A 23,027-nucleotide genomic window follows, 5' to 3' on the forward strand; every position below is an offset into this window, starting at 1 on the left:
GCTCTAGTCCCACCCTGACTTGTCATCTAGTCCTTCATTTTCCGTTCCGCGAAGTGACATTTTGTTTCGTAGCATTTACAAGAGGAAAAAGCTGTGTGTGAAGTTTTTCGCGTGAAAAGACTCAACTGAAGGATGGAAAGTGTCGCAAAGTCCGTCTCGGTAGAGTCTTCTGCTGCACGGGATGCCGGATCGGCGGAATATGCTGAGGATTTGACCGTAAGTGGACGCCTTTATGTGCCTCGCGAAGCCCCATCGTGGAGAAGGCCCGAGAAAAATTGGTCACGACATTTGGCTCTGGTTCACTGCAATTTCTCACTTCACGCAGGCCAACGCAGGCATTTTCGCTGCGAATGGCGAGAAACTGTCTTGTGGCCAATGATCCAAAGCCACGCGTGAGAAATTGCGGCGTGTGGAGAGGCATTGGAGTTAATTAGAGCGGCTGTCCGGACTTTAGGTGGCTCCCGGAGGATGTGTTCCGGCCCGGTTGATGGGCTGTTTTTCTCGAGAATCCGCCGATCACTCTCTTGCGCGATCACACTTTCTAACCACCACTTTCTACACCGCCTGTTTCTGGGTCACCGCGACGCCCACGAGCGGCCACTCGTCTCTCTCTCTCTCTGTCCCTCTCACGGATGTCCTCTTTCCTTTGCAGGAGCAGGAGACTTGCGCCGAGTCCTGCCAGCACGACTCTGAGTACAACACAGCCAGCGACAGCACGACTTCGGAGACGGGCATCGAGAAGGTGAGCCAGAAGGCTGAGGTGATTGAGATCAGCGACGATGAGGAGAATGACGACGACGACGCGCCGGACGACGAGGAGGACGATGAGGAGGAGGAGGAGGAGGACGTATCCAGCATGGAGTCCGGCGAGGAGGACGAGGAGAACCCCGAGATGACGCAGAGCCAGATCTTGGAGGCCAAGCGGCAGGTGGACGATGACGAGGACAGAAGCAATCCGCAGTACATACCAAAAAGGGGCACTTTTTACGAGCACGACGACAGAACGGCGGAGAATGCGTAAGTTTCTGTCATCTCTAGACTCAGTTTCAGCTTCTCCGCGGCTGTCTTATCGCTGAGAAATGCTATTGTCAGCAGGGATTTCGAAAGAGGCCACTTAAACAGCTCGTTTAGGGGAGATTGGAGCACTTTTCCCTTGAATGTTGGCTTCCTTTTCAATCTCTCCTTCTTTAAGCGCGCTGGCAAAATATTTTCTATTCATTTTATTTTATAATTGCAATTCGGCGTGTCATGAAAATGAAAATATACAATCTCTTGAATGGATTACATTTCTGCTAGAATGTTTCATGGCAAAGAAAAAAGAGGAGGAAGAATGTGGTGGAACGTGCGCAATTTTGCGTAATGAAATCAATTACTATGCATTCGCCCTGTGAATGGTAGAAATGAAGCTGTGGTGTGATAATGAAGAAATGATAGTGTGGTGAAAAGAATTTGAAAACATTGCATAAATTACACTTTCTGACGGTGTTTTGTGTGCATTTCAGCGATGGCGAGACCGCCGAGGCGGAGATTGAGGGCGAAGGGAGCGAGAAGAAGGTGTCTTTCAGCACTCCGGCGCCGGCGGCGGCCAAGTCCACGAAGAAGTGGCAATCGTCGGGCGACAGGTGGTCGCACGATCGCTATGACGAGAGCGAGCAGGCGCCCAAGTCCAAGGCGGAGCTGGTGAGCGCGTATGGCTATGATATTCGCAATGAGGAGAGTCCGCCGCGGGCGAGAAGGCGAAGGCGCTACGGCCGCGGGCCGAGCAAGTACACGCGGAAGTGGGAGGACGAGAATGCCTACAGCAAGGCCTCGACGCGTCGGATTGCGCTGAACAACAAGGAGGAGTTCCCGGAGATTGACGAGAATCCGGCGGGAAGAGCGCGTCGCCGCGGCGGCGACAGGAAGATGGGGAGTGATGAACACGAGCACTACAGTGGCAAGAGTCAGGCGCACTACGATGAGGGTTACGCGCGATCGTCGCACGATAATAACCAGCTGAAGCCAAAAAATCTCTCTTCCGGATTCCGCGTGAAGTCGAGCATTGAGTTCAAGAATCAGAATCGCCTGCGACAGCAGAATGCCAACGCAGCTTCCGGCGTGGAGCACAATCGGGCGGATTCCTTCATCATTACGCGCAACAACAACGTGCCAGTGCAGGAGGGCGGCGCCGAGACGCACTTGGATCACGCGGATGAGCGCGGCGGTGACTACAAAGGGCGCCAGCTGCACCAGCAGCCGATGCACGGCATCAACGGGAACGAGTTCGCGGAGTTCATGCCCAACTACATGCACGGCCAGATGGGGGCGGATGGCCAGCACGGCGTCCATCGTGCGCAGTTGGGTCAGCAGGGCGTGATGCTGCCGCGCGACTTGCCGCTCAACTACGGCGGCGACTCGGTGAAGGCGATGCAGCATCAGAGGAATCACTCCGGCGCCGCCGCGTCGAACAATCTCGCGCCGATGGGCATCAACAGTGATAACATGCGCCAGACGCCCAAGCGGTATTCTTCGCTGCGCCAACGTGCTGTGATGTCCACAAATGCTCAAGTCCCTGGCCAGATGGTGGCGTCGTCTGAGCGTGAGCAGCAGGAGAGGCTGAAGGTGTCACCGCCGCTGCAGAAGCAGCCTCCGGCCGGTCTGTCGGACACTCACGAGATGGGCGAGTCGCCGAAGATGAAGTTGCGCCAGCCCAAGTCGCACCATTCCCAATCGCCGACACAGCAGCCACTGCAGACGGCCCAGCAGCCGCCGCTGCCGCAGTCCACCAACTTCTACCCGCCGGACTTCATCCGCCAGCCGCCGCTTCCGGCCCATCGCGCGACACCTCAAGCCGCGGCGAAGAACCACGTGAGTATCTTGAATGCGAAGCTCAGTGAGACATTTTGCTAAACTCTTGTGTGATTGCTTTCAGGCTTCAATCCCTGGTCAGGCATATCAACCACAGTTTGCAGCTAACAACACAACGCCAGCCTTCGTGCCGCCGGCGCAGACGACTCCGGCATTCATAGCGCCGCCACCGCAATCGACAAATCCTCAGCAGATCCTGAACTACGTACCACCGCCGAACATGGGACCCACACCGGCTCAGTTCCCGACGTATCCGAACTACCCGAACTACAACTCAATGGTGAGTGTGGCGAGCGTGATGTGCTGAATTTCGCAGTAACGTGAGATTTTCATTGGATTGACACTGTGATGCTCTCTCTTGCAGACAACGCCCAGCATCCCGCATCAGAGCCAGGGCGGGATTACGTACTATGCGCCGCAGAGTCAACAGCAACCGCGGGCGGTCGTGGCGCAGCGGCGCCCCACGAATGCCATCCCGATCCTGGCGCCGCCAGAGCGCAGCGGCAAGGGGCGCGGCCGGCTGCCGTCGAGTCAAATGATGCAGATGGACAGGGGGGACAGCGAGCTGGGGAGTGACGAGGGGAAGAGCAACGTGGAGAATATCGATCACATTCTCGACAACATGTTCACCAGGCGAACGCCGTACGAGCCGCCGTCGCTGAAGCCCTCGTCCTCGCCGCCGCCAGTCTCGCCAGTGGTGTCCAAGGCGGAGTCCGGCGGCGTGGAGCTGGCGGAAGAGGGCCTAAAGGTACTTGATCTTGACTTGCTCATGTTCGCTTTGGCACGCTTTTAGCGCTCATTTACTCTTCACTTTCCTTTTTTGTTCTTCCTTGCCGTTATTTCATCAATATATTTGATGAGGATTGTAGTGGGGAAGATCTCTGAATTACCCCTTTTTGAAATATGTAGGAAATACATACATTTCTCAATATGAGGATGTGATTTGTGGTGTGTCTTGAAGTGATTAATACTCTTTCCGCACTGATTAGCACTGTTTTATTCATCGCTTGTAAATAAATTCGCACCTTTTCGAATGTGCATAAATCTGCTTTTCTAGCACATTATCACAGTTGACTTTGAAGAGGGCATTGAATTTCTGGCATTTCTGCATGATTTTCTCACCTGCATCGCAAGTATCGCACACGCTTTGTTGACCAGTGTTCACAGACCACAAATGCCAACTGATCCTCACACGTTCCTTTGCAGAATCTCTCCGTCGCTTCTGACCAGCAACTGGTGGCCGAAGTGTCGGCCAAGAGTCAGCGGACAGAGGAGAGTCCCGCGAGTGATCCTGGCCAGGAGGACAACTAACTTATCGCCGAGAGAGAGGACATTTATAAATAGAAAAGCTACTATACACTGTATTTTTCTTAAAGAACCGAATCCGCCGGTCTCACAGTTTATGGAGATCTTTTCAATTGGAACAATATAAAGTGAACAATATTGTTTAGAAGCTTCACAGATGATCTATTACTCTTCCCCTGATCTCCTGACTCTCTTGCAGAATCTACACAGCCATCTCCATCGCGATCTTGGGGTGCGGATTGTAGTCGCTGAGGACGAAGTCCTCGAACGTGAAGTCCTCGATGTCGGTGACGTTGCGCCCGAACTGGAGTGTTGGGAAGGGCTTTGGGGTGCGCTTAATCTGCTCCTGCAGTGGCTCGACGTGATTGAGGTACACGTGCGCGTCGCCGAGGGTGTGAATGAAGTCTCCAGCCTTAAGACCCGTCACGTGGGCGATCATTCGCGTGAGGAGGGCGTAGCTGGCGATGTTGAAGGGCACGCCGAGGCCCATGTCGGCGGAGCGCTGGTACAGCTGGCACGAGAGCTCCCCGTTCGCCACGTAAAACTGCACGAGGCAGTGGCAGGGCGGCAGCGCCATCACGGGCAGGTCCACGGGATTCCACGCGCTCATAATGATTCGGCGATCGGTGGGCTTCTCCCGGATGCGCTTGATCACCTCGCGCAGCTGATCCACTCCCTGACCCGTGTAGTCGTCCTTGCACGTGCGATATTGCGCTCCAAAGTGGCGCCACTGGAAGCCATACACGGGCCCCAAGTCGCCCTCCTCGCGCTCCGTGAAGCCCATGCCGTCCAGGAACTCGCGCGTGCTGTTACTATTCCAAATGGTCACGTTCTTCTTCTGCAACTCCTTGGCATCCGTCGATCCGCGAATGAACCAGATCAGCTCCTCTGCCACGCCTCGCCAGAACACCCTCTTCGTGGTGAGCAGCGGAAAGACGTCATCGCGCAGGCTGAACCGCATCTGTGCCCCAAAGAGTGACAAGGTTCCCACGCCAGTTCTGTCGTCTCGCTTGGCGCCGGTCTCGATGATCCGCTCGATCAGCTGCAAATACTGCATCTCGTCGTGCTGCTGCGTTCCATTGCGATTCATCTTGAGGCGCACACAGGACAGGGAATATTCAGAAATTCACTGGGAGACAGGATTGAAAGAAAAACAAAGACTGACGCTGATTTTGGCGCAAAATACACTCGTGACATTTCTCGATGAATCCCGGACGCGAGAACGGGACCTTTAAACCGTCCAGCAGTGCCAAAGAATCATTGGTGTTGAGAAGTTGAAACTGTTTTGGCGCCAAGCGCGTCCTCCAAATCCTTCCATACCCAAAATCTGCCAAATCATCCGTTTAATTTTTGACTAAATGAGCAAAAAAAAAAATGTAAATTCATTGCTTGTCCTTCAATTTGTGAATTCTAAAATATCAATATTTGAAGACACATTACATGTTGTACAGCAATTTGCTTGCCAATCGCTTCATATGTTCACAATGCGCACGCATGAATGGCTCGAATCGCGCTGAGATCTCTAATAAGACTTTGCTCTGCGTCAATTCAAATGAAGCTAAGTGACATTGGAGCTCTCTCGCATCTCACTTGCCCCCCACCATTCGGGACACATTGAGAGCCTCACCTGGAGAGCATCAGTTCGTGGTGAGAAGCAATCGCAGGTGGATCAGCGCTGTGCAGAGTGAACAAGTGCGCCAGAGAGTCTCAAAAAGACGCACAAAAACCAGGAATTTCACAGAACAACACTTCACAGCGGCGCGCGCCAATAGAAGGAATCGGAAAAATGGAGGAGAATCACGGTGAGAAGAAGCACCCACTGTGGCCCCCTTTTTTGCGGACCTTGTGACGTATTTTCGTCCATGATCTAACACAGCAAACAATTGACTCTATGTGGATAGCATTGAGAAGAGTGTGCAATTCTGTCCCCACCCGTTTCTCCCGCCACGCCGTGCGCGCATTTCGCTAATCACCGGCATTTCTATCGCCAGATGCAGAATCGGAGGTGCAGCAGTTCTACGGCGGCAGGAGCATCTTCATGACCGGAGGCACGGGCTTCTTGGGCAAAAGTGAGGCAACAGCAAAATGTGCTAAATCATTTGTAAATTAACCCATCAACACTCGCATTGATATTTCAATTTACTGGTTTTCCGTCGACGCGCCAGAGAAACTGCTGAAAGTCATCAAATGCGCTTTTCATCCAAAATCATATTGATAAGAATACACATTGCTAAGATTTTGACGAGATGAGCTTGATCGGTTGCCAGACTCGATTTAATGCTGAACATTTCTCTGGTTTAAACCGTTTAAAAACTCTAAAACTGCTGTTCCTTATTTGATTTCCATTATTCGTTAGGCTCAGAGCCTTGGATGATTGGTAAGGAAGATCTTTTATTCCTCTCTATTTCCTCCTAGTCATCATGGAGAAACTCCTTCGCACCTGTCGCATTGACACAATATACTTGCTGATCCGGGACAAGAAGGGGAAAAATATCCACACACGCGTCGAGGAGCTGCTGGATGATGTTGTGTACGATCGGCTGCGCCAGCAGCAGCCAAAGTTTCGCTATCGTGTTCATCCTATTGCCGGTGATTGCTCACTGCCGGGCCTCGGCATCTCTGCTCAAGACAGAGCCTTGCTGATGGCCAATGTGCACATTGTCTTTCACGTGGCTGCCACAGTTCGCTTCGACGAGAAGCTCAACATTGCCATGGGCATCAATGTGAACGGCACGCGTGAGGTGCTGACACTCTGTCGAGAGATCAAAAATCTCGTGTCTGCAGTGCACGTGAGCACAGCCTATGCCAACTGCAATAGGCCCGACATTGACGAGAGATTCTACCCTCATCGCTTGTCCGCCGTAAAAGCGCTGCAGCTTTATGAGGCACTCGACGAGAGCACACTGGAAGGTGTTGGAGAGAAGCTATCTCGCGGGTGGCCCAATACATATACCTTCACGAAAGCCCTGGCAGAGGACCTCATTAAGACGGAGGGAAAGGATCTGCCGATAGCCATTGTCAGGCCAGCAGTTGGTGAATATAGATTTCTGCGCAATGTTTGTTTCATTTCTCAATCCTTCAAACCTTTCAGTCTTGCCCACTGCTCACGAGCCTGTAATCGGATGGATTGACAACATGTACGGACCCACAGGGATGGTGGTAGGCGTCGGAGCGGGCCTGATCCACGTGTGTCACGTGCACAAGGACAACAATGCCGAACTGGTTCCAGTTGACATGTGCGTAAATGCTATCCTGGTTAGCGCCTGGGACAGAGTCACTCATCAACACCCGGAAACACCCATTCTAAACTTCGTCACGACGCCTGGCAATAAGTTCCGCTGGCGACAGTACATTGACTACGCCTGGAAGCATGGATCGCAGGTCAGTACAAAATCTACCATCTCTGTAATCCAGTAATTACAGAAGATTTTAATTCCACAGGTGCCCACGATGAAAAGTATTTGGTACACGGCGTTCACCGTCACAGACTCCAAGATGTGGTTTGCGATATTGTGGTTCTTCTATCACACTATCCCGGCCGTGTGCATGGATCTGTGTCTGCGCCTCGTAGGCAAGCGACCTAGGATGGTTGATATCTACAAGAAGATCAAGAAATACTGCGACGTTATCTTCTTCTTCACCCACATGAAGTTCACTTTCTCCAACGCCAACACGGAGGCTCTATGGTCGAGACTGGGAGAGCGCGATCGCGAAATATTCTTCTTCGACATGGCCTCACTGGATTGGGACACGTACATGAACAGCACCGTGATGGGGATCAGACAGTACCTCATGAAAGAGTCTCCAGACACCATTCCAGCTGCCAAACGCCGCCTGAATCGTTTCAAACTGATGCACTACACTATCGTATACACTATTTATGCCATTTTTGGCTACTTGATCGTCATGCTGTTTGCCAAGATTCTCCTGCCTGCTTAATATGTTCCTGAGCGCCCCAACTAACCCGCGGAATAAAGGCATCCTGGTGAAGTGAAGAGAGCGGTGTTTAATTTGCATACTCGCGGGTCAATGGGTTAAGTTCGTTGGATTTAAAATTTCATGGCGCGATGCGACTCGAGCGCTATTTTCTCGACCGGCGAATAGGAGAAGAAGTTATATATTGACGTTTTAACCTAACCTCAAAGTGTGATGTGGAGCTCCGCAGGAGAGCTGAGTGTTGTCCTCTAAAATGATCAAAAATACGCTTAAATTGGGCCTTTTTGCACTCTGCGCGTGACGACGTGGTGAAGAGATGGGATTCCTTTACGTTCTGAGCTATATTTCACTGCTGTTGCAGATCACCTTCGCCACAATTTCGATCGGTAAGTCGAACGTTGTTTACCAGTGGCTGATGCACAGTCTCACGGGGGCTCCTCTTGCAGCGGCGGGGCTCTACTACTTGGCTGAGCTGGTGGAGGAGTACACGGTGGTGGCGAAGAAGGTGATCCTTGGCATGATTCTGTCCACGGCGGCAGTTTACTTCTTGCTGGCGCTCTTCGACAGCCTTCCTTGGCTAATGATCTTGTGCGGTTTGCTGGCGCAGGGCATTCATGCGCTCATCATGAAGAACTTCCCCTATGTCCAGTTCCTCTCATTCTCATTCCTCGGATCTGTGATACTGCTCCTCATCAACAACTACTTGGCATTCACCTTCTTCGCCAATCACTACTACATGCTGTCCGAGGTGATCGCGTACTTCACCATTTGCCTGTGGCTCGTGCCCTTCGCCCTCTTCGTCTCCCTCAGCGCCAACGACAACGTCCTGCCCACGGTGAACGAGCGCAGCCACCTCCTCAGTGAGTCCCTCTGCCCCTTCGTTGGGGACAAAATCTCACGATTTGCTCTCTCTTGCAGGTGAAAACGATGTTGTGACGAACTACTTTTCTAGCAAGAAAAAGACAGGCCTTTTGACATTCTTCAACTACGCCAAGGAGTCCATTCTGCCGCAGCGCAATAAGAAAACCTTCTAACCCCAGAGCGAGAGTCCCTCTGCTTTAATTTATGAGATTTGATTGTAAATAAACTGCGTGTGACTGTGATTTCTCTTTACTTCCTCCTCTTCAAATCCTCATAAGCTTTGGCCAGAATTCTCTGCTTCCACACTTCATAGTCCTCAGCTTCATCTGTTGTCGCTTCCGTCTTACACTCTTCAACCACCATCTCAACATCATCTTCCCCCTTTTTCTGCTTCACTTCCTCCTGAGACTCCTTGTTGAATTTCCCCCAGGACTCTTCGAGGATCTTCCACTGATCAGTCTTGAGATTGCAGACATTCGCAAATGCACTTTTCGACACTCTCACCTTGTTCTGACGAGCGATTCCGTACAGCACAATAACAGCGTACTGCGGATGCTTCTCATCCAGTCCTCTGTTGACTCTTGTCATGTAGCCGAGGTACTTGGGAAGCTGCTGAATTGCAGCCTCCTGAACGTGTCTAGGCAGACCCAATTGCAGGCAAAGATCGGGAATTTTCACACTCTTACTGTTTCCGATGAGTTTCTGGATGATTCTCCTGTAGTTGGCGTACTGTGCCTTCCTCATTCCGGATACTTTCAGGGCTGTTTCCTGGAAATGTGGAAGTTGCAGAGAATTTTCAGAAATACACTTTGGCCTTTGTTTACCATGTCGAAGGACAATCCGATGGTCGAGGCTGCTAAATCTGTACAGATGACCAGCTTAGCCATCTCCCCAAGTCCTGACATTACAGCATTCTGCTTCAAATGCAGCAATCGGGAGTTTTCTGTGATTTTCCTGCGTGAAAAACAGCCGGTCAAACCATAACCTCCAATATCTTTGGTGACAAATGATACTCACTGAATGATTTGTGTGTTATGTCGATAGCCCAGCTTGTGCGCAATGTTCTGTATAAGTTTCTCACTCATTCTGACATTGGAAAAATGCAATTAATTTGCCAGGAGAATTTGGGGAAAAGTCGCGGGAAGAATGTTTACAAAATACGCAATCGTCAAGTGTAGTTCTCATACCAGCCGTCTTAATATTTCAAGGCGCGATGCGGAAGAAAAAGCCGAAAAGATCCGATGAAATGGTTTATCACTTGGCTAAAATGCCGCCAATTTTCATTATTTTTATTTGCTCATAAAATTATAATGGCAGTTTTTGTCCGTTGTACGAAAATAAAATTATCTCTAACTTGCTGAATTCAGGTCATTGACATTGTATGTCTCCGTTAGTCTTCTATGCATTCAGCGTCCTGCTCAATGTGATGGCACTCGTCACTAACCCAATCATCTGCAATAAGAAACAAGGACTTGAAGAGACATTTGCAGCATTTTCATGCACACCACTTCATACTCTCGTGATCTTCGGCTTCAAGAGGATCACACAAAGTTGTGTTGCAAATGTGACACGACACTGGGACGTCTCTTGACCTGTTGTTCAGCGAATAATAGTAATTTCGCATGTCATTGCAAATGTCCTTCACTTCGCATCCTCGCATTATAACGTATCCTTCATCAATGTCTGCAAAGCTTATGTGAAATTATACTGCATTTAGGGTGCTGAAAATCCATCACTCACGGAAAAATACTGCGCGATAGCAGACATAATCGGTGATAGAGTGATACTTTCGGTCATCAATTATGCACTCTTGCTTGCCCATTTTCTTGTAATGTGTGTCACAGTCCTCATACTTGTCGTCCTCCAAGTCCGTAGAGTCACAAACGTAGCATTCATAGATGCCGGACTCGTTGAGCTCAAAACTTAGCACAGAAGAGACTAGAAGGAATCCCAGGAAAATGAAGGAAATCTTCATCACTTTCTTCCTCGTTGTGTTACTTTTCACGTGCATGATTTCAATTATTTCCACAGACTGGTTAGTGCCACACAAATGGTACTTATAAATACCCAAATGGCAGGAGAAGTGTCGTTATCACTTTGGAGGTCGGTATCAATTTCTCAGAATTTCAATACGCTCGTCAATCTTCGAATTAGCACAACAATAAGATATATTACAGTGTGTAATTCCTAATACAACTTTGTGTACGCAAAGATTGTTTAATTAGCATTGCTTCGTAAGTTTTGCGTCGCTTACAAGTGCAATATTTGCTTTACATCAGTTCTATTTTCAAATTCTAACACTTCAATTCACTCATTCTGACAACATTTGCACTAAACAGTAAAATTCACATGCAAATTGATGCGTTTTCATACAATTTCACTATCGGGTGATTCCCCAAATTACTTTTTCCATCAATCTTATCGAAATATTTTATAGCTCCAAGAAAAGCTGCATCGATACCGCGAATTGATAAGGCACGCGTCGCCACAATAACTATTAATTTTATTAATAAATCAATAAAACGAATGTCATAAATTAAGGTAATTTCCTTTTATCTCTATATACTCTGTAAACAGTTTACAGATAAGCGCCGCTCGAATATTCTAAGGAAAAAAAGAACTTAGTGATTAACATTTTCGATGAACACCGCAAATTAGATTATATTCTATCGATAAAAACGAAGTCTTGGTTAAATATTAAGAATTATAGGGAATATTTGTCTTTTTTTGCTTAAGATTTGACAGGGTTCAGCAAACTTTATTCAGTTATTATTATTATTCTTTTTCGTAACGCCGACTTTTCAGTCTGATTGGAAATACGTAGAAGCTGATGTCAAACAAATATCGAGTGTAAATTCTCTGAATACACGAAGAATTGACTAAGCATTTTTCTTAAAGTCTTTTCTCAATCAGTCTTTACTTGACATCCGTTAATGAGAAATACGAAATTAAGATATCTCAGAATTTTCCAGCACTTGAGTTTTTCGACTGATTGCAGAGTAATTCTCCGATAAGAATTAAATTAAAACTTCCTTTTGGGTGTCTTTTCCATTTGGAAGCTTCCTACATCGGAATTGTCCAGAAAGTGTTCTAAATAAATATTAATATTTAATATAGTTAATATTTTTTAGGTTATGTTCAATCTGAACACAATTTGCAGTGTTTCTTGGCATCGAAGGATCAGAAAAACAACGTTTATTGCTTGAAAATGCATAATTCTGTCAAAGACTAACAATCTTGCCGACTTTAACATAAGAATTGATGTGCTGGAATGCGAAATATTCACTAAATCAGTCCTTGATCCGTTATATAATATAGAAAAGGATTTTTATGATTATTTCTAGCGTAAAAATTAAGAGCAATCCAAAAAAGGAAAGAAGCAATCAGGAAAGGAATATTGCAAATTTTTGAACACTTCCACTGAGCTTTACACCACTTATGACTATATTATCTCCCGCTTGGAATTTTCAATACGTTCTGAGTGATTCATTCATTACAATAGTACGCTTTTTATATGAGATATTTTGCAATTTTATGCAGATCGCAATAGAAAACGGAACTCTTAAACACAAGAGATCTCTTATGGTTTCGCTGCTCCAGAAGGTTTGAACACCAGCTAACGATTAGGCTTCAATATTTCATGTAGATCACTTGAGCATTTATGTGGAGCATGTGGAGTAGAAAATGGCAAAGAAAATCACTTTTTACGATGACGCGAAGAATTGAATAATATCTCTTGCAGAGAATTTGCAGAATGCTTCAATTTTCCCACACTTGAACATCACAAATGTTTCCTTTCAGCTGTTGCATATTTGTCGTGAAATTGTCCATGTTTCGATGATCATGAGCCAAAGTGAATGACTGAAATAGTTGTGCGAAAGTAACACATAAATTGCATATTTCTGCTCATTTGACTTCAGCATTGAATTTTTGATCATTGAGAAAAGCAATCGAGAGAGAGAATGAGACTCAGAATCGGGACTGTTTTTATTCCACTTCGTGGACGCAATTGGAAATTACAGTCATGGCAAAAAAACAGTTCGCCAAATGCTTTGCCAACATGTGTGGAATGTGGTAAAACGGATCAGATTGATCCCGGCACCATCGCTTGTCTTGTTAATCAATTTCAGAGAAACCACTTCTCGCCTTTCAATCCTCGAGATTTCCATTCTGCGCAAAACACCCACTTTTCTCTGTGACTCTCGTTATCAGTGCTTCAGATTTTCATGTCGCTGATAAGCCCACACTTTCGGTTGTTGATTGGATTAATTTTGTCATGGAACTCTCTGTCACTTCCGCGCCATCGACGGATGCTCATGAGGAGAGGATAATGTGGCTCTTGGGTGTAGAATTTTCCTTAAAAGCATTTGTTTGGCTCGAGAGGCGATCCAAGAGTTGGAAACTGAGAGGATTAAACGAATATTTGGGTGCCAGCGAAGCAACATAGCTCTGCCATTAATCGTGTGATTCAAGGTGTGTTGATCGTCAGCCACACAGAGACGAGCGTTGTGCGTTTGTGTTGGAGCCGCGAGATCACGGTGTGGAAACTTTCAAAACTTGTTTCATGAATTGGAGACACACTCATGAGTTGAACGTCGAACAGAGTGGTTGATTCTGTACTTGAGTGAGTGTTTTTTTTTCTACTCCAATCTCACCAGTAAAATCACAGGAAAAATTTCCACACCAGCAGAAAAGTTTTAGTGGAAATTCCTCGCGATTCCTATCAATGAGAGTGATTTGGCTGAGGAACATTTGGAAATCGTGGTGAATTACAAGATAGACCTATGTGACACTTTTGAAGAGATTTTCTTTCTGAACGTGTGTTAATTTCCATTGAGTTGGTTGTTGAACATTTTTTCCACTGTCGAGAGATCTCCAGCAAGACAATCCGTGAAAAAAAAGCCCAGAAGATGATCTATGAGAAGATGTACTACCCTCGAGAAACGGTGAGTTAATTTGTTTGCAAATTCTTATTGCGATAACTTCGGCATCACCCTGTGTTTGTAAAGTGATTTGAGGAAAAGCGCGCAAATGCATCGCGTTCTCTAGAGTGACGTTGTGAATTGCAGGTGATGATCAAGTGGCAATAATTGCCGTATTTTTCACAGAATCCACAGAATTCTCACACTTATTTGATGAAAATACTTGAGTTATTGTAGCAAATGAAAAGCTTAATCTCCCCTTTTTCGAGGAAACAATTTTCGATGAAAGAAAAAAAAACGGATGGAAATTGCAAGAAATTCATATCAATTATTCGAGATTCTACGGAAAAGACTAATTGGCATTTTTAATTCAATTAACAATCCATGCGTAGGCTTTCAAGCCACTTTTGCCACACTCTTGACGCAAAGGAAAAGTGCGTTGAGCCGATTTTGCCTCTTCGCGGAAAATCACGGGTTTTATTTGAAAAAGTTCACTTCACTGTGTAGCATTGTCTGAGAGCACTTTCTGCGTCTGACAATTTAGCAAAAAAAAAAGTGACCACCTTGACCACCAGTCAGCAATTATCGTCGATGACTAGGAGGAAACAGGTAACAGAGAGTATACAAATTTTCCACATTAGAATATTTGCATTGATTTGTTAATTGAAACAAGCTAAGTGAAGGTGGTAATTTTCCTCCGTATTGACAATTTTTCTGCGTACTGGTTTTACCAAATTTCATTGGACGGGTAATTTGGATACAAGATTGCTTGATTTGGAGAAATTGAGCATGTTCTTAAGTTAAGAGGTTGATTGACGTTGAATCTTCTTAGAGGCTCATCAACTATATTTCGTGTGATCTTGAATTAAAAAAAAAGGTTTAAAGACAGATGATTATGAAAATCATAGCTTTAAATATTAGTTTGTTCATGGATAGTAAACAAAAATGAAAAATTTGAAGCGACAAATGTTAATTATTTGCTGATTATTTTCGTTCAGAAACCACAAAACATGCAAGGAAAATGAAAAACAATTTCTTTTATTAAAAATAAAAATTCCCAAAAACACTTTCAAGCCGGTTTAATGCACTAAAGTAGTATTATGAAACATTTGTGCGTGATTTACTTCATAAAACCACAGACATTTTTGCCAGCTCTTTCTCAAAGCTCTCCATTGTATTTCACGCAAGTTTTCCACTCAAAGCGCTCATGTCGGACTTCCCTAAAACTAGCAATTAAAGTGTTTCTTCTCCTACAAAACAAATCACTTAGCCGGAATACTTCTGCACGCAAAAGTGCAGCATTGGTAGCCGCGGATTGCGTGTCGAGACCGCAAAGACTGAATGGGAGTTGCGGAGGGCAAAAAGTGAAGTAGAAGAGAACAGCGGAGATTTTTTAGAGATTTGCTGGGACGAATGTAGGTCACTGAGGTATGTTTCTCTTGCTGTCATCGGCATGCCTTGGCCGCGAAGTGTCGCCCAAGAGATACCGCGGCGATGTGGAGTCAGAGGCGAAGGCAAGAGCGAGTCACTTCGCTGGTAAATGCGGTCGATGCGACACTTGAGGAGCACTCTGTGCCGAAGAAATTAGTGTTGCTTGAGAAAATAATATTATAAAACAATCTTGAAGGTCGTTTCACGTACAAATGAAAGTTAACACTCGGTCTTGGCCACAAGACAGTGCGCGAGTGTGTTTGTGTGAAATTTCACCAAATAATGAAATTCACTGAATGCCTCATCGTCATTTCTCTTGGCAAATATACATTTTATTGCTTGGATAACTGTAAAAGAATGTGTCAATCTGGTGAAAATGCCTTCCAGAGAGTGACTTGAGAATTGTGAGGGCCAAATGACTGGGTTATAGGGCAAAAATGCTTGTGCTGACGTTGGAAAATATGAATTTATCGAACGATCAACATTCGTGTGGAGCTTTGTGCTTCATGAACAACTCCAATCTATTTATATGTTTTGTCTATTTATCCATTTGCGTTTGACGTCATCGGCACAGAATTTAGAAAGCGTACAAGAGGCAAGAGAGACGTTCAATGGATGGAGCCATTATCACTGAGGTAATTCATTTTCTTGCTGCGGCAAAGATCATCTGCGGCGCGGTGTGAAAATGAGAATGGACACTTCGGAAGAACGAAAATGAAATGTATGAAAATTGATCTAGAGAGTCTCTTTCTCATTGTGTGAGAATATGTCTTGTGAAATTCTCTCAGCGCGCGCAGATAAAAGACTTGAAGCATAAAAGTCTCAAGAGTGGTTGTGTGCCATAAGCGAAAATCAGGAACTGAAGTCGCGCAGCGACAAACAAGGTAAAGTGGACAGCCTTGATATGAATAAAGTTCCAGTATTGAAAAAGATCAAGCTCCAGAGGAGGAGAAGAAGAAGTCAGAGATGAAAAAGAATATCTCGCGAGCATTAAAAGTTGCTTTGGGTAGAGCAAAACAAGCACACAGGCGTGAAGTCAATTGGAACGAAAAGGCGACTTCCAACGTTATGCTCCAAGTCAAATAGCCCCACCTTTGCCTCAGGCGATCGTAATTCTTCTCTTACAATACACCCAGTTTTTTTTCCTTGTTCAATCATCTATTTCCAATCATGCTCCAAAGGCACAGATATGGATAAATAACACTTTGCGACCCAGACTGCGACATATCCCTCGATGTTTTGGGGTGTGGAGAGGCAAGAACCTATATTTAGAACGCTGCCTGAGGTGGTGAAAAAATGTTATTGAATTTTTTCGTTCGCATCTTGACCAACTCGGCTGGTATTTATTCAAGAAATTTCAAGTTTTTGGCGATCTCGACCTTGGGCCAATACAATAAAGCAACTTTTGACGTAATTCATCTCACAATGCCGCTTTTTATCACCGTTCTTACTCAAATAGAATGTGTACACGGAGCCTAGAAGAGGCGAAAAATTATTTTTCTGATTATCGCTGTGGCTCATTTGCAATTTCTCGGAATATTTTAAAGTTAAGAGCACCAAAGTGAAGTCCTTTCTGCACATGGGCGTAGTTAGAGTATCACATGAACAATATTAAGATTTATTTAATGAACTGAAGGAGCTTCTAACATCTCACCTTCCCTGAGAAGCGCAATTTTCTCACTTCCATGTTTAGATATTTATGTGCATTCCGATATGAATCTTTCGATGCATCATGATTGCGTCATGGACCTCTGTAATGCGTCTTTTTGAGCATAAGCACGCAATAAAGCTGTGCGTGATGCTAAAATACATGCTTATGATATTGATTCAACATTGAACTTGCGCTCCCCATGGAAAGATGCTTCCACTTTGCTTCCACGAATGTGTTTTCAAGGAAAGTTAGTCCACTTCTCTCTTAACTCCATAGAAGGCTCTTATTATTACCTCATCAATGAGCATATCATGAATTAGTTTGTGATATTTATGAACATGTCATCCACTCACTGTTTATAGTTCTCAATAAATTTGCCACTGAATTGCGTCAATAAATTTTTATACATTTTACCTATATTCAATTCAGCGCTGTGTATTAAATTGTAAAACAATGATAATTAGAATTGATGGTGGAATCTACAGAAATTACCATTTCCAAGCTATGCTCATTCATCCTCGCATTAACATATTACGGAGATTGTGCGGAGTTGTGCTCCGAGATGGAAAAATGGCGAAGAATTAGCGACTAAAGGTGGGGAGAGTGAAGAGATATTGTCGTGATTTGAGAAAATAATACACTGCTCAAATATATTATAAATGCGTGGTGGCGGAGATGAAATTTTTGTAATATGGGAAATTCCAGAGATGAGTAAAACTCCACATAAGTTTCCCTCTCAAGCACAACACCGCAGAGCTTATGTCACGATTAGTAGGGAAATTGTGTGGCTACTGTATTGTTATCGCCACGATATGTGATCATCCACACAGCCTAGCTTAATTTATCACCCCCTCTTCAGAACTATCTTGAGTGAGTCGCATGTCTTCTGTCCTCTCTGGCTGAGGAAGAAATATGTGGAGAAGAAGAATTCTAAATCACTGTCGAATTTTTGAGTCCAAAGTGGTTCGCGTGTAGGCTATTTGCATTATTTATCATCGTCTTTCCGACCGAGTCTCTTATGTTATGTACCATGAAAAATCCTGATTGCCAAAAAGCCAGAGTGCGAGAGAGATACCAAGTTCCATTTTGAGTATATCAGCATTCCTGGCGGGCACTGGAAATCCCCAGCGCTCGCGAGAGGTAAATCAATTTACATTTTGACGCCAATTGACGCGGTTGGACGCCGCCGTAGTGACGCAGTCGCGATGAATACGTATGGAGAAAAAATGTGTGGAAGGGAGAGCGAGATCGTGCGATCGCTCAACACCTGAGAAAACCGCGAGGCCAGGAAAGACACTTCCAGTAATGGCAAATATTTTTATTTTTTCACTAAACGCCGGCTCAATCATTTCGCAATTTTGTCCGTGTCGCACTCGAGTTAGAACCATCGCGACATCCGCAGAGCTTCACATTTTTGGCAACTGTTTGGTGAAAAGTTACACAAAATCATCAATTTTAATTAATACTACTGTGTGAGTGTATTTTTGGATTTCTCCAGTATCGCGCGTGTGTAAGGAGTTTATTATCACAAATGTAATGCATTACTGCTACAATTACTTTCTACTCTTTCCCCCAAAAAGAAAAACACTATACATAAGCACTATACCTCTGCAAAGGTTCAGTGGTTGCCATTTTGCAATATTCAATATAGTGTGAAGAGGTATAAATGCGGTAGTTGTGGCATCAAGGCCGTAAAATTGACTTTCCGCGGGTCAAACTCTGGTTAATATTGAGTCATTACGTCACTCGGAGTCACAGCATGGGAATGTGATTAGAGGGTGAAACTTACTTTCATCACTGCACATCACTTTATTGGCATGATAAGAATATTATATTGTGAAACAGTACGCAAAATGTGAGCAAATATTTGAGAGATGTTACTCTCTATTTTTGGCCAATTGACGCAATCATCCCAATTCTCCCGATAAGACATGCTCAGAGGTGCAAATGTTTATCTTGCAGACACCACAAACAGTCCCAGCTGGCGTCTACACCCCGGACGCCTACACCTCGTACGCTGACAACTTTGATCTGTCCCTCCTGCCGAGCGACGGCGAAGTGCCCCTGAGTCCTGACTCGCAGGAGTGCGGGGACTTCATTCCGACCACCGTGCCGAAGGCCTGGTCGCACCCCGATCCCGCCCACTTTCCCTATTTCGCCATCGGGCTGCCGAGTCCGCCGCAGGAGCCCATCATCGGGGTCTTCTCGCCATCCCCGAGTCCCGTGGCTGAGCTTACGGTGAAGCAGGAATTCGCACTGCTTCCGCCATCGCCGCCAGACTCTTCTGGCGTGCCGTCGCCCTTCTGTGTCAAGTCTGAGCCCACGGACAGCGACACGGAGACGTGCATAGACCTGGATTCGTTCCTGCAGAAGTCGCTGGAAGACTTCGAGGCGCCCAAGCGGCAGGACCATCAGCTCCTTCGCGAGTATCTACAGGACACGACGTTCCAGAAAAAGCACAACCTGAAGCCGTTGGCACTGGAGTCGTTAATCGGCGGCTGGGGCACGCGTGGTGACATTGAACCCGTCATCTCTCTCGCTCTCGAGCACGCCAGACGGGATGTCCAGGCCACCTGCGCCACCCTCAGCATCTCGCCAGGTAAGAGTGCCGCATGATCAGCCGGGCGGGCGGTTTTTATTCAAATATGTATCACGAGATAATTGTGTTTGCGCTCTTATCACTGGACGCGATAAGGCACTCAAGTCAAGCCACGCATTGTGATAATGATTTATTTAAATTACTTACTGAGCTCACGCTGTTTTCTCTATCGCGCAATACCTTGTCCAATTAATTCTAGCTAGAATTTTTTTCTGCAGTTCAGTCATTGAGAATTTCCCACTTCGTCATGCAATTGGCCGTAGTATAAAATCTCTCTGGGTTTTGAGGAATCACAGCCATTTTTGAGAAATTGACTGTCGTGAATCACTACGCCACTGAATATCTCATATTCAGAGCAATTTGTCTCTGTGCGCGCCAAGGCCGTGCTTTTTGAAAGTAAAACACGGCATATATAAATCTAATCTTGACACATTCCGATTCTAGATCCTCAACAGTGGACAACTGTGCAGGTCCAGGCGTGGCTCCAGCTGACCATTGAGCAATTCAAGCTGCCACCGGTGAAGGACCTGGAGACGCTGTTCATGGAGGATGGCCCAGGACTGTACCAGATGTCTGAGGAGGAGTTTGTGCGCCGAGCACCTCAGGTAATTGATATTCTCTACCTGAATCGGGCAAATGCTGACCGCATTGACGTCATGGCAATTTGCATTGAGTTCGACGCTAACAAGAAGAAAGTAGGCTGTCACTTTCACCAGCATACCATCGCCAACTCATGAGCGCAACTCATGAGCTTTCCTTCCTAGAAGAAAAAAAAAGAGTAATTTTAGCGGTTCTCCGCATGCCTTCTTAACGGCGCGCCGAATCTCAACATGCAAATTAGGAGGTTCTTGTGAGAAATGCGAATTTCATGTTGATGTATTTTGGCTTAGGTTGGCGGCACATTGTATGCTCAACTGGAGATTTGGAAAGCTGCATGCAGCGATGCCCCACAAATACAAGTGCCAACGTCGAGTGCTGGCAACAATCTCGCTTGGAGCCCCGAAGGCAGCCAAAGTGCTGAGCCGAGTGATGGTGAGTTATCAATTGGAGTCTCTCTTGTTCACTGGAAATTGTCTAAGAGTTTATCAAAAGTGTCTCGCCCTGTGCCCTCAGCCTAGAAAATTACTTAATTAGCTAAATTCCTCCGTTGCCTCTTAACATAAGAGAGCGTGATTGCACGGCAATTAATCTGAAATGACTGCCAATGGCTAGACAAATAACACATTTTCCGAGAATTTTCATCCCATGGGAATCTCAGACTACTCGTGATTGTGTTCAATTGCAGAGATTACTGGATTTCCCACTTGTGCTTTTTTCAACACACACATTTTCCTCCATTGACGCTTTTTAGCATGAAATTGTGTCTTTCCTCTTGCGCAAGTGAGAGTCGCGTAAGACACTTTTATTGGCAAATGAAGTGCTTTATTTCGTGAATCATGGCGATTGCGCAATTTGGCGGTTTTCCCGCCATCTTGTCGTGATTCAAAAACACTTTCACCGCATCATTCACTTATGAGTCGTCTTTGCTTGCAGATGAGGATGAGGAGATGCCATTGGCGCCCGTGGACGTCGCCAGTGGACAGAAATCCAACCGACAGGGCAGCTCGCACATCCACTTGTGGCAGTTTCTGAAGGAACTCCTGGCGTCACCGCAGAAGCACGGCACAGCCATTCGCTGGCTGGACAGGAACAAGGGAGTGTTCAAGATCGAGGATTCTGTGCGCGTGGCGAAGCTCTGGGGCCAGAGGAAGAACCGTCCAGCCATGAACTACGACAAGCTGTCGCGATCCATCCGGCAGTACTACAAGAAGGGCATCATGAAGAAGACAGAGCGCTCGCAGCGTCTCGTCTATCAGTTCTGCCATCCGTACTGCCTGTAGAACGTGGGCCGTGGACCCTCAATACTCTCACTACACCTAGGCTTATTTATTCTCCTAAATTATTTGTTGCAACATATTTATCTGCTGGGTGAATGTGCGAATGAATGCGAGGATGTCTTAGCATTACAAATAGGCAATTAAGATGGTACAGTGCAGAGGATGGAGTAGAAGAGAAATTCCGCGTGATTTTCTACTTTCACAATGCAAATATGTGTTTGCAATGTGAGCTTGGAAGAATTTATAACTTCTGAGAGACGCTCTCTTCGGCTTGGTTTTGCCAACATGATGAGATGCCGCCATTCCTAAAGCCATAAATCTTCTTGGGCTTTTTTTCTCCGCTAATCAGCCAGCAAGAAAAATCCACAGAAGATCAATTTTGCAAATCTACTTCTTCCTCTCATTTGTCGAGATTATTTTTAAAAAATATCCTAAGGTCGACCTGTAAGCACTCATTTTAAGTGTACAAAAGTATCGTATTCGAATGGATTGAAGTCTCAAAGATGCGTGGGAAGGTAATTTCCCCCTCTTGAGGTACTTGCAATGCATTGTGAATTTATAATTACATCATAATTCATTGCAATAAGTGTTAATGTTTAGCTATTAACTTCCATTTGTCTATTGGTTTACCGACAATTTCACATTCGGTTGAGATTCATTTTCCAGCCACGCGAGAGATGATTTTCATCTCGTTCACGCGATTTTGGCGGTGAAATGAAATTTCCTGAATGAAATGTCGGTAATTTTGGTCCCATATATCTATGATATATTCATACTAGTAAGTTCTATGAACAAATTGCGAAGTGGAGGTGAATAATGGTAGAAAATACATGTATTTTAGTGTTATTGGAAGGACATCAAATAAACTCGAGTATTTCCAGATAAAATTTAATTTAAGTTTAAGTAGAATTGATTAAGTTCTTGATAAAATATTAGTGTTAAAGTTAAGAGATTCATTATTTGTTAATTATAAGGCGCCTTATTTTAAGACCGGAAGAGTTTTATTGAAGAAAATGAGCTCTTCCTTCAATAAATCTCTTCCCTGTTTAGATATAAGTTTACTAACCTTGAAAATATTCTTCATAAAAGAATAAAATATTATATATTGGTTTTGGGATATTTTATCTTGAATACACACAATTTTCTAATATTAAATCAATTATATGCAATCATATTAGTATTGTTGTTGTGTAAGTGTTATACATTGATAACTTTCTTTGTAGTAAGTTTTTTTTTCTTTAAATATTAATTGGTTATATGAAATTGTCAGTTAAAAAAAATATATTTCTAATCTTATGAACAAAGGATAAGTTTTTTTTGTACTTATAAGTGTTTGTAAAAATTGTAAATAAACGTTTAGCTAACACAGAATTTACATTTTTCTTCTACGTTTGACTTTTTATTCAATCGCTTTTCTTCAAATGAATATGAATGTTGGTCCTTTTATCTCACTTTAAGCACAGTTTAAAGAGTTCTTAAGACTGTGCTTTGAGTTATATGCTCAAATAAATTTTACTCTAGTGTAAATTTAATTTTTATTCGCGCATTTGATAGCCAATCATCATTGGCATCTTTTCCACGCTCATATATTCCATTTT

At 45.0% G+C, this 23,027-nt stretch overlaps 7 protein-coding genes across 10 annotated transcripts; 4 read left to right on the forward strand and 3 right to left on the reverse strand.

Moving 5' to 3' along the window:
- Positions 1-34: 34 nt before the first annotated feature.
- LOC132265860 (protein CASC3) lies at positions 35-4,167 on the forward strand. Its single transcript, XM_059766645.1, has 6 exons — positions 35-216; positions 653-1,017; positions 1,503-2,847; positions 2,912-3,127; positions 3,212-3,595; positions 4,054-4,167. Exons 1-6 carry the CDS (start codon positions 133-135, stop codon positions 4,156-4,158), a joined length of 2,499 nt encoding a protein of 832 aa, XP_059622628.1. The 5' UTR covers positions 35-132; the 3' UTR covers positions 4,159-4,167.
- A 184-nt stretch (positions 4,168-4,351) lies between these two features.
- LOC132265862 (thymidylate synthase) lies at positions 4,352-5,285 on the reverse strand. Its single transcript, XM_059766648.1, has one exon. It carries the CDS (start codon positions 5,240-5,242, stop codon positions 4,355-4,357), a length of 888 nt encoding a protein of 295 aa, XP_059622631.1. The 5' UTR covers positions 5,243-5,285; the 3' UTR covers positions 4,352-4,354.
- A 507-nt stretch (positions 5,286-5,792) lies between these two features.
- LOC132255610 (fatty acyl-CoA reductase wat-like) lies at positions 5,793-8,180 on the forward strand. 3 transcript variants are annotated; one of them, XM_059751711.1, is made up of 5 exons: positions 5,793-5,954; positions 6,029-6,221; positions 6,568-7,185; positions 7,244-7,533; positions 7,594-8,180. In XM_059751711.1, the coding sequence occupies exons 2-5, from the start codon at positions 6,191-6,193 to the stop codon at positions 8,089-8,091; spliced, it is 1,437 nt and encodes a 478-aa protein (XP_059607694.1). In that variant the 5' UTR covers positions 5,793-5,954; positions 6,029-6,190; the 3' UTR covers positions 8,092-8,180. The 3 variants fall into 3 exon arrangements, with proteins under 3 accessions (XP_059607694.1, XP_059607692.1, XP_059607693.1); XM_059751709.1 differs by having other exon boundaries at positions 6,144-6,221; XM_059751710.1 differs by having other exon boundaries at positions 6,150-6,221.
- A 95-nt stretch (positions 8,181-8,275) lies between these two features.
- LOC132255613 (protein TEX261) lies at positions 8,276-9,191 on the forward strand. Its single transcript, XM_059751714.1, has 3 exons — positions 8,276-8,474; positions 8,535-8,948; positions 9,007-9,191. Exons 1-3 carry the CDS (start codon positions 8,405-8,407, stop codon positions 9,120-9,122), a joined length of 600 nt encoding a protein of 199 aa, XP_059607697.1. The 5' UTR covers positions 8,276-8,404; the 3' UTR covers positions 9,123-9,191.
- Positions 9,165-10,133, reverse strand: LOC132255612 (origin recognition complex subunit 6). The gene is made up of 3 exons (XM_059751712.1): positions 9,967-10,133; positions 9,774-9,903; positions 9,165-9,717 (listed from the first exon to the last, which is right to left on the reverse strand). The coding sequence occupies exons 1-3, from the start codon at positions 10,032-10,034 to the stop codon at positions 9,199-9,201; spliced, it is 717 nt and encodes a 238-aa protein (XP_059607695.1). The 5' UTR covers positions 10,035-10,133; the 3' UTR covers positions 9,165-9,198.
- Positions 10,134-10,197: 64 nt separating this feature from the next.
- LOC132266180 (uncharacterized) lies at positions 10,198-11,000 on the reverse strand. The gene is made up of 3 exons (XM_059767033.1): positions 10,690-11,000; positions 10,465-10,632; positions 10,198-10,401 (listed from the first exon to the last, which is right to left on the reverse strand). The coding sequence occupies exons 1-3, from the start codon at positions 10,958-10,960 to the stop codon at positions 10,340-10,342; spliced, it is 501 nt and encodes a 166-aa protein (XP_059623016.1). The 5' UTR covers positions 10,961-11,000; the 3' UTR covers positions 10,198-10,339.
- Positions 11,001-13,534: 2,534 nt separating this feature from the next.
- On the forward strand, positions 13,535-22,804 carry LOC132265579 (DNA-binding protein D-ETS-4). Of its 2 annotated transcripts, none has more exons than XM_059766298.1 (5): positions 13,535-13,895; positions 18,916-19,552; positions 19,997-20,157; positions 20,443-20,584; positions 21,086-22,804. In XM_059766298.1, the coding sequence occupies exons 1-5, from the start codon at positions 13,860-13,862 to the stop codon at positions 21,430-21,432; spliced, it is 1,323 nt and encodes a 440-aa protein (XP_059622281.1). In that variant the 5' UTR covers positions 13,535-13,859; the 3' UTR covers positions 21,433-22,804. The 2 variants fall into 2 exon arrangements, with proteins under 2 accessions (XP_059622281.1, XP_059622282.1); XM_059766299.1 differs by lacking the exon at positions 13,535-13,895 and adding an exon at positions 14,402-14,480.
- Positions 22,805-23,027: the final 223 nt, after the last annotated feature.

Source organism: Phlebotomus argentipes, unplaced genomic scaffold, assembly GCF_947086385.1.
Source record: "Phlebotomus argentipes unplaced genomic scaffold, Phlebotomus argentipes genome assembly contig_5, whole genome shotgun sequence".
Classification (NCBI taxonomy): Eukaryota; Metazoa; Arthropoda; class Insecta; order Diptera; family Psychodidae; genus Phlebotomus; species Phlebotomus argentipes.

Excerpts from the sequence above, each read along its gene's own strand:
- LOC132265862 (XM_059766648.1), bottom strand. The coding sequence starts at position 5,242 with ATGAATCGCAATGGAACGCAGCAGCACGACGAGATGCAGTATTTGCAG.
- LOC132266180 (XM_059767033.1), bottom strand. The coding sequence starts at position 10,960 with ATGCACGTGAAAAGTAACACAACGAGGAAGAAAGTGATGAAGATTTCC. Across the intron at positions 10,633-10,689 it reads CTATCGCGCAGTATTTTTCC|ACATTGATGAAGGATACGTT; the intron begins GTGAGTGATGGA and ends TAAGCTTTGCAG. Across the intron at positions 10,402-10,464 it reads TGAAGCCGAAGATCACGAGA|ATGATTGGGTTAGTGACGAG; the intron begins GTATGAAGTGGT and ends TTCTTATTGCAG.
- LOC132265860 (XM_059766645.1), top strand. The coding sequence starts at position 133 with ATGGAAAGTGTCGCAAAGTCCGTCTCGGTAGAGTCTTCTGCTGCACGG. Across the intron at positions 1,018-1,502 it reads GACAGAACGGCGGAGAATGC|CGATGGCGAGACCGCCGAGG; the intron begins GTAAGTTTCTGT and ends TGTGCATTTCAG. Across the intron at positions 3,128-3,211 it reads ACCCGAACTACAACTCAATG|ACAACGCCCAGCATCCCGCA; the intron begins GTGAGTGTGGCG and ends TCTCTCTTGCAG.
- LOC132255612 (XM_059751712.1), bottom strand. The coding sequence starts at position 10,034 with ATGAGTGAGAAACTTATACAGAACATTGCGCACAAGCTGGGCTATCGA. Across the intron at positions 9,904-9,966 it reads CATAACACACAAATCATTCA|GAAAATCACAGAAAACTCCC; the intron begins GTGAGTATCATT and ends TTTTTCACGCAG. Across the intron at positions 9,718-9,773 it reads TCGGATTGTCCTTCGACATG|GAAACAGCCCTGAAAGTATC; the intron begins GTAAACAAAGGC and ends CCACATTTCCAG.
- LOC132255613 (XM_059751714.1), top strand. The coding sequence starts at position 8,405 with ATGGGATTCCTTTACGTTCTGAGCTATATTTCACTGCTGTTGCAGATC. Across the intron at positions 8,475-8,534 it reads CTTCGCCACAATTTCGATCG|CGGCGGGGCTCTACTACTTG; the intron begins GTAAGTCGAACG and ends CTCCTCTTGCAG. Across the intron at positions 8,949-9,006 it reads CGAGCGCAGCCACCTCCTCA|GTGAAAACGATGTTGTGACG; the intron begins GTGAGTCCCTCT and ends TCTCTCTTGCAG.
- LOC132265579 (XM_059766298.1), top strand. The coding sequence starts at position 13,860 with ATGATCTATGAGAAGATGTACTACCCTCGAGAAACG. Across the intron at positions 13,896-18,915 it reads TGTACTACCCTCGAGAAACG|ACACCACAAACAGTCCCAGC; the intron begins GTGAGTTAATTT and ends TTTATCTTGCAG. Across the intron at positions 20,158-20,442 it reads TTGTGCGCCGAGCACCTCAG|GTTGGCGGCACATTGTATGC; the intron begins GTAATTGATATT and ends ATTTTGGCTTAG.
- LOC132255610 (XM_059751709.1), top strand. Across the intron at positions 6,222-6,567 it reads CACGGGCTTCTTGGGCAAAA|TCATCATGGAGAAACTCCTT; the intron begins GTGAGGCAACAG and ends ATTTCCTCCTAG. Across the intron at positions 7,186-7,243 it reads CATTGTCAGGCCAGCAGTTG|TCTTGCCCACTGCTCACGAG; the intron begins GTGAATATAGAT and ends CAAACCTTTCAG.